Source organism: Triticum urartu, chromosome 5A (genome assembly GCF_056163025.1).
Source record: "Triticum urartu cultivar PI428250 chromosome 5A, HENAU_Tu73, whole genome shotgun sequence".
Classification (NCBI taxonomy): Eukaryota; Viridiplantae; Streptophyta; class Magnoliopsida; order Poales; family Poaceae; genus Triticum; species Triticum urartu.
Genome location: NC_141877.1, coordinates 3,626,130 through 3,634,579, shown reverse-complemented (window position 1 = coordinate 3,634,579; position 8,450 = coordinate 3,626,130). Strand labels below are relative to the sequence as shown.

Below are 8,450 nucleotides of genomic sequence, written 5' to 3'. Positions count from 1 at the left end.
CATTATTAGTTGTAGATTATTTGGCACATGATAAACATTTTAGTTTTCATGTTTGAGCAATTTTGAATTTCACTCGGAATTTGAAATTGAATTCAACTGGAATTAGAAATGAGAGAGAACCAAGGGTGACCAAACATTTGTTTAGCAAAATGATTAACTTAACCCCAGGGTTACTATAGCATCATTATATCGAGGTGTTACAACTCTCCACCTCTAAAAAGAAATTCTCGTCCCGAGAATTAAGAGGTAGAAGGGAACAGATCGGGTATTCAGCCCGGAGGTTATCTTCGCGTTCCCAAGTGGCTTCATCTTTAGTATGATTCGACCATTGCACCTTGAGGAACTTGGTAACCTTCTGGCGGGTTCGACGTTCAGCTTCTTCAAGGATGCGGATCAGATGCCCTTTGTATGTGAGATCATCTTGAACTTCAATCAATTCCGGATCCACTTCCCGTTCCGGATCCTTGAAGCATCGACGAAGTTGCGACAGGTGGAAGACGTCATGGACGTGAGAGAACTGAGGTGGCAACTCCAATTGATAAGCCACCAGTCCACGACGGGAGAGAATATGGAAAGGACCAATGTAGCGCGGAGCTAGCTTGCCCTTGACTTTGAACTGATGAATGCCTCTCAAAGGAGTGACACGCAGATATTTTGGGCTTGGTGCATACATATAGTATAATATGTGAGTTTGTTTATAATGTGTGTATGTAAACCGATATGTGTTTACAGCGAAGGAAAGCTCTGACTTGAGCTGAGAATTGCCTGGAAGACATGCATGACGTGGCAGGGGGTATCCAGGAGAGAAGAGGACAAGGCCGCGTGGCACACGTGGTTAGCCAACTCCAAAATTGGATCTCATAACAAAAGGTAAAAAAAGGAGAGACAGCCACGCCGAGCACATGGGGAACGAGAGGCTGGCTGGCGTACAAGAGAAAAGAAACGCTACCTTCTTCTTCTTTTTGATCGATCGTGCCGTGGGTGAAAAACAAAACGAAACAAACCAAAACACCATGTATCCATCCATCATCCCTAAGGCCAACTCCAGACGAGACCTCATCTTGTCCGAATGCGTCTGTTTAAAATAAAATAAACAAATCAGACGACCCAGCACGCAAACGTAAACGGAATTTTGTCCGTTTTATGTTTGCTTTCAACCCATCCCCGATCTAAATTTAAGCCGCTTTTGAAGTGAAAAAGACAACGCACGGACAGGCAGGCCGTGTGCGCGTGTCCTGCCCTGGCCTGCTCGTCGGTGGACAGGTACCCCTTTTTCTATCCGCCCCTTCCCACCTCTCCAGCCGCACCCCCTCCACTCTTGCTCCTCACCGCCGCCGCCGCCGCCATTGCAGCTGTGTAGCTCGGACGTGTGCTCGCCAAGCCCTCTTTCGGTCGATGCCCCCGAGCTACCCTACCACGCCCACCTGATTTGCGCACCCGGCGGCCGGATTTGGAGCGGATCCCGTCGGGCTTGAGCTCGCCCTGGAGGCCGCGCCGTGCCATGGACTGGCCGGGCACCGGGTCAGAAGGCCCCGACAAGGCCGCAAGGCCGCATGCAGGTGCTGACTCCGCCTATAGCCGCTTGAATCTACACCATCCATGGTTCGCCGACAGATACATGAACGGCGGTCAGTCGGGCTCGGTGCTGGCCCAAAAGCTCATCGGCGCACGGTTGCCACTCATTAAGTGCAACGACTGCCCAAAGTAGGTCTTACGCCGCGTGTCTAGAACGTCGGAACATCCCACATGGGTGTTCATCAAGTGCTCAACTGATTGGGTATGTGCTACTTTAGTTTCGGTTGTGCTCTCGGATTTAACTAGTTGTGCTAACTTAAAATTTTAGAGAGAATTTCTTATTTGGCCCTTCCTTAAATTTTGCTTTCTTTTTTGGCCCAAAAAACGTGTTTCTTCCCTTTTCGACACTCTAACTTTATTTTGTTCCTTATGTGACACTTTCGTCAGTTTTGGCTAGTAACGGTGTTAAGTCTGACCTAAAAAGACCATTTTATCCCTAGTGTAATATGTGACCTGATTATTTACATGCAAACACAGAGGTCTCATTGTTGAATAAACAAACAAAAAAAGTACTATGTGTATATTCATAAAAAAGTATTGCAGGGGAATAATAATAATAATAATAATAATAATAATAATAATAATAATAATAATAATAATATGAGTGAAACAATGATGACAATTTTTTTTTTGCGGGATAAAAAGAAAAATGACTACAGATCCAACCGATAAGAGCTAGCTTCTACCGGTGACGTGAGGTAATAGACGAGCGTGCATTGTTCTAGGCAAAAATCGATTAAGCTATTAGAATAGAGGCTAGATATGAGACTGGATGCGAGGAAGCAACATCTACTTTTTTACACTCGAATAAAGAAAGAAGCACGTAAGATCGAGCCTTCATAGATCAACAATGAATGCATCGAGAAAGCACTAATCCAACTTACAGGAGCAGTCATGGAAGTTGGTTATCTTCTAAAATGTATTCTTGTGGTTATTGTTTTCTTTGGTCTTATTTTTCTAGTCAAAATTTGGTGATTATTTTCATGTATAAAAAATCAATGATGGAAAAAGAATATCGGCTTGTAAAATTTTTTTACACGAACAATATGCAGCTGGGATGTGTCTACGCGTTGGACGCACGGCCACCGCATCTTAAAAAAGACTGAATACGATCTCATTGCACTCCCCAAACAGACAAAATCCACAACTAAAGGAACGTCCGTCTAGAATCGTGCGCTGGAGTTGGTCTAAAGAAAAAGATTGATCATTGGAGAGAGGAGGTAATTGGTAGGATAGGTAGAAAACAAGAACCGTGGTCGTCCCCACTCCCCTCCCCTCCCCTCCTCGCTGAGTGGTAGGGTGCCCACCGTGGACGGTAGCCACGTCCGTTTCGCCTCGCCAAAAAAAGTATCGATTTTTTCGCTCGCTGCCACGTCCGTCCCTACCTCTACCGTCTCCTCCCTCCCTCCCTCCCTCCATCCGTGGACTCCTCCACTCCACCGGAGGCCGGAGCCGAGAGCGATAGATAGATACTTTGCTTTCCCCTCCCCTCCCCCCATCCCTTCCCTCTCTCCCAGGTCTCTTCACCACCACGCCGACGCGGCACCCGGCCGGAGGAGTTCAAGAAAGTCCAAGACCACTCATCAAGGGCGATGCCGCCGCGGCGGCCCAACACCGGCGGGGGCGGGGGCACCTCCTCGGCCGCGCCGCCGCCTCCGCCGCGCAAGGTCCCGCTCCGCTCCCTGCTCCGGGCGGCCTCCGTCGCCTGCGGGGTCCAATTCGGGTGGGCGCTGCAGCTCTCGCTGCTCACCCCCTACGTCCAAGAACTCGGCATCCCGCACGCCTTCGCCAGCCTGGTCTGGCTCTGCGGCCCGCTGTCGGGCCTCCTGGTGCAGCCGCTGGTGGGCCACCTCTCGGACCGCATCGCACCGGCCAACTCCCCGCTGGGCCGTCGCCGGCCCTTCATCGCCGCGGGCGCCGCCTCCATCGCCTTCTCCGTGCTCACCGTCGGCTTCTCCGCCGACCTGGGGCGGCTCTTCGGGGACAACATCGTGCCCGGGTCCACTCGGTTCGGCGCCATCATCGTCTACCTCATCGGCTTCTGGCTGCTGGACGTCGGCAACAACGCCACGCAGGGGCCATGCCGCGCCTTCCTCGCAGACCTCACAGGTGCCACCGAATTCTCCGCTGCTTCCTTCCTTCCCCCTGATTGCTTCCTCTGCTTGCTTGCTTGCTGCTTTTACCAAAGGCAAAAATTCGGGCCTGGGCGGTGCAGATTGATTCGATTCTGCACGATTGCTGCTTAGCATTCAGTTCAATTTTACACCTGTACTGGAGCACATACATGGTTCTTGGGGGCTTCACGATGGGGAATTCATTCTCCTGACTGATTGACAGATGAGATTGATAATTGGGATTCGCAATCCCTGCTACACGACGAGGGGTCAAGTGCAAAACCGATCCTCCTACCCATTTTTTTGTTTAACATTCCTCGTCTCTCTCTCTGTGTGGCCGGAAGATTGCATTGCACTTGCACCTGCACACGAGAGAGAAAGAGGGAAGATCAATGTCGCTTTCCGCTTTAGGCCGAGAAAAAAGATTCTTGCTCCGTTGGTCGGCTTTGGCCTCTCAAGAATTCCTTTTTCTTCTTCTTCTTCTTCACATCACATTATTGAGTATTGACAGCCAGCTGCCCTGTTTGTTACCAGCACACACTACACTACACAACAGACCAGACCCTGGACTGGGGTGGGGTGGGGTGGGGTGGCCAAACCAAATACTACTATACTATATGCTGATGCCACACTAACAATGGGGACGTGGCACTCCATTACAGCGATGCAAACCTTTGAATAATCACGGACGGTTGGTACAAATGTCGCCACCAAGCCTTGTCCTTTCCCTCCATACACCACTTCATTCATTTTCTATGTGTGCGATGGAGGATTGATGATGAAGGAGTGTGCGGGAAGCTCGGCCCGGCGGGTCGCTTTCGCCCCCGGATCCGGCCAATGCCGACCTGCCTGACCACGAGAGAGATATTTAAGCACTGCATTGCTACTACACTCTTTGCTTTCGTCCCTAACTGTTGCCAGATCTCGGATCTTAGGACACCCAAAGGCATCTTTGTTAACAGCCAGGTATTCTCAGAGGGGCCCCTGCCTGCTGCCCTTGCTTCACTATTGATTGCCTGCCTGCCTGCCTTGACAGTGCTGCCTTGCTTCACTCTTTCGTCACGTGCACGGAAACATTACGCTCATGAATGAGATGGGGGGTGATGTGTGCTTGTTGTGGTAGCCACACACGCATTTCTGTCTTAAATGTAACATATATATATATATATATCTGAATTTATTACAATTAATTATACTTCCCTATTCAGAACATCCATTTATTCATATACCCGGCGTTGCTGTCTCCTGTTTTGAGTTTTGACAATCGAGTCTGGCTGCCCATTGCACATTGCACATTGATGATGATCAACAAGTGTGCGGGAAGCTACGATCAGCGCGTCGCTTTCGCTCCTGGATCAGACCAGGCCAATGCAATGCCGACCAGCTTGGGAGGGAGACAGATATTTAAGCATTGCAGTGCCAGATCTCGAATCATACGATGGGATGCCATCTTTTCTTTTCTTTTATTTTCTTTTCTTCTGTTTTGTCAGCACTCAACGATGGGAGGGCCCCCTGCATGTTTGTTTTATTGATAATTGATTTCCTGCCTTACCGATGCTCTGTGGTGGCCGTGGTCTCCCAGTTGCCTGCCTGTCACTCTTTTAATGCGGTGCGACAAAATGTTTACACTGATGAGATGAGGGTGATGTGCTTTTTTCGTGGGCCACAACAGATTTTGTGCCGTAGCAAACACAAATGAACTGAATTTATTCTCTACTAAGAATATATAGCCATCACTGCTTTCCTGGTTTGACAATCGAGTTCTGCTGACACAAAATGTATTGCACAATCACTATTTCTGTGTCGTAGCCACACAAATGATCTGAATTTATTGATTTATTATCTATTCAGATTATATGACCATCACTGCTATCTTGTGTTTTGACAATTGAGTTCAGCTGACACAATCTTTATTACACAAGTTGTGAGCTTTCTCAGTGAACATCTGATCGGGGCCCATTTGCCCGTACAATCAAATCAGATGCACCCTCCTTAAACTTTCTCTGTTATCTGCTAGAATAGTGCTACGTAGTCCCAGCTTAGATGCATTTGTGCATGGTTAGCAAAATTTTAAATTGTTGTACCCAGCATCAACAGACTGTTGTCTGCCATGCTGTGATATAAGTTAGCTTCTTCCACCTCGAGTGTAAACTGATTTCTGACTGATCATTTATTTCTGTTCGCAGAGAATGACCCGAGGAGGACCCGGATCGCCAACGCCTACTTCTCGCTCTTCATGGCCCTGGGGAACATACTCGGGTACGCCACCGGGGCATACAATGGCTGGTACAAGATATTCCCGTTCACTATCACCGAGTCCTGCAGCGTCAGCTGCGCCAACCTCAAGTCTGCGTTCCTGCTCGATATCATCATCCTAGCGATCACGACATACGTTAGCGTGGTGACGGTGCAGGACAACCCTACTTTCGGAAGTGACGAGGCGGCGCCTCCGAGCAGCCACGAGGAGGAGGCTTTCCTCTTTGAGCTTTTCGGGTCGTTCAAGTACTTCACGATGCCTGTTTGGATGGTCTTGATCGTCACCTCGCTTACCTGGATCGGGTGGTTCCCTTTCATCCTCTTTGATACCGACTGGATGGGCCGAGAGATCTACCGGGGAAGCCCGGAGATCGTCGCCGACACCCAAAAGTATCATGACGGTGTGAGAATGGGCTCTTTTGGTCTCATGCTCAACTCGGTCGTTCTCGGGATCACATCTATTGGAATGGAGAAGTTGTGTAGGAAGTGGGGAGCTGGACTTGTATGGGGTGTCTCCAATATCATCATGGCTCTGTGCTTCGTGGCGATGCTTATTATAACATACGTTGCGCAGAACCTGGATTATGGACCTAGTGGAGCACCTCCAACCGGCATTGTCGCCGCTTCCCTCATTGTGTTCACAATCCTAGGAGCACCTCTGTCGGTCAGTAACAGAACTTTTTTCTTTGGCACTAATGTGGTTTTCTTTCCCTCCTATACATGTTATATGCATGGTATTGATGATCCTTTTATTTTTGCCGTTGCAGGTCACGTACAGTATACCATATGCGATGGCTGCAAGTCGTGTTGAAAATCTTGGGCTAGGCCAAGGTAATCTTGCTTTTCACTAAACTGTTTGGCTGCATCATATTGGATCTGTGTTCTTAGTTCTTACATTTGTCCCTTTTTCCCCACAGGTCTAGCAATGGGCATTCTTAATTTATCTATTGTGATACCACAGGTATTTACTCCTTTTTCTATTATGTTTCCCGTTTGGAGTATAGTTGGTGTATATGCATATTTTATATGAAAATGTATCTGATTAAGCTTCCGGCTCCAAAGGAATTAAATGTAATAGCCAGTTGAACCATCTTAGTCATACAGCAATACTAAAAACTACTACTAATTCCATTGTTCTGTAGTCTGTACCTAATAACCAGGAGCATATGCATTCAAACTTGAAATCTTATAAAAATTATTATCATTTCCTGATCTTTCCACTGGTCTGTACCTATATAAACCGAGGAACCCTGTCTAGTAGGACAACACAAGCAGAAGCATGTGTTGTCTCAGAAAACCAAGCCCTTGAGCTTTTGCACTAGAAATCAATTAGCCGAATAACATAAAAACTAGAGATCTAAAAAACTAAGCCAAATGCTCTACACATGATCAACTTAGTTATAACCACAGTTCTCGGATAAAACATTCTAACAGTTCCTGCAGCCTTGAGAATGAGAAGTCCTCACGTTTCATGACTGCGTGCCTTATTTACCTAAAACTTGTGATCTGCACTAATTAGCAGAATTGAACCTGAAAACTTGAGTAGAAAAGTATAAGCATATGTTTTTTTAGGTTTTCTAGGGGAAACAGAAAGTTAACTGGAAGTGACCGTGCGGTGCCTGCAGATCATCGTGTCGCTGGGCAGCGGGCCGTGGGACCAGCTCTTTGGCGGAGGGAATGCGCCATCCTTCTGGGTGGCCGCCGCAGCCTCGTTTGTGGGCGGGCTGGTAGCCATCCTTGGGCTCCCGCGAGCCCGGCTCGGACCGAAGAAGAAAACCACCCAACGATGATGATTCGAGTGAGCGAAGCGAGTATACAGAGACATTGTTATGTTGCAGACAAGGAAGGAAGGCAGGTTGGTCTCAAGTTGCAACCATTCATTCTTTGCACACTGGTTCCAAGACACTGGGAACGCTGCCTACACTACACTAGGCATGGGGGGTCTGTATATTGTCATCATCAAGTTGGGTTCGGTTCAAATTCAAGGCCAAAAGTAGGAGGGCTCTGGAATTTTCCTCCATGGGCCCTATCGTCGCCTTTTTTTCGCTTGTCGGTGTGAAACATGGTCGGTCATATGTTGTTGTATATCGGATATTTTGTCATTTTGTCGGAGATTATCAATCAAGCAATAAAAGTTGCAGGGTTTTGTTTGAGATTATTGTTGGCACTGGAGGTCCTCCCTGTCACTTGTTCATGATTTCCTTCCTTCCTTCCTTCCTTCCTTTCTTGCACGACGATAACTGCCACACATATGGGCGTTAAGGGGTCTGTCCACACGTTTTATATGGTGTCTAAAAGGACCAGCCCACACGTCTACGTGTGGGCAAAACAACTAGCATCCACATGCCTTTTTTTCTCTTGCGGTCCCTCTCGCACGTCTATGTGTGGGCAAAATGCATAACTCTCACACGATCTCCTTTCTCAGCCATCTACCTCACGGTCCCGCACGCCCCAGCATGACAGTCATCACGTGTCCCCGCAGTTGCCATGATCCGGACCCTCTTC

General features: G+C 48.1%; 1 protein-coding gene across 1 annotated transcript; it reads left to right on the top strand.

Annotated features, from left to right (window-relative positions):
- Window positions 1-3,022: 3,022 nt before the first annotated feature.
- On the top strand, window positions 3,023-8,098 carry SUT4 (sucrose transporter 4). Its single transcript, XM_048671509.2, has 5 exons — window positions 3,023-3,684; window positions 5,876-6,609; window positions 6,713-6,776; window positions 6,863-6,906; window positions 7,571-8,098. Exons 1-5 carry the CDS (start codon window positions 3,168-3,170, stop codon window positions 7,733-7,735), a joined length of 1,524 nt encoding a protein of 507 aa, XP_048527466.2. The 5' UTR covers window positions 3,023-3,167; the 3' UTR covers window positions 7,736-8,098.
- The last annotated feature ends 352 nt before the right edge of the window (window positions 8,099-8,450 follow it).

Coding starts and splice junctions, on each gene's coding strand:
- SUT4 (XM_048671509.2), top strand. CDS start 3,168: ATGCCGCCGCGGCGGCCCAACACCGGCGGGGGCGGGGGCACCTCCTCG. Junction 6,777..6,862: donor AAATCTTGGGCTAGGCCAAG/GTAATCTTGCTT, acceptor TTTTCCCCACAG/GTCTAGCAATGGGCATTCTT. Junction 6,907..7,570: donor TATCTATTGTGATACCACAG/GTATTTACTCCT, acceptor CGGTGCCTGCAG/ATCATCGTGTCGCTGGGCAG.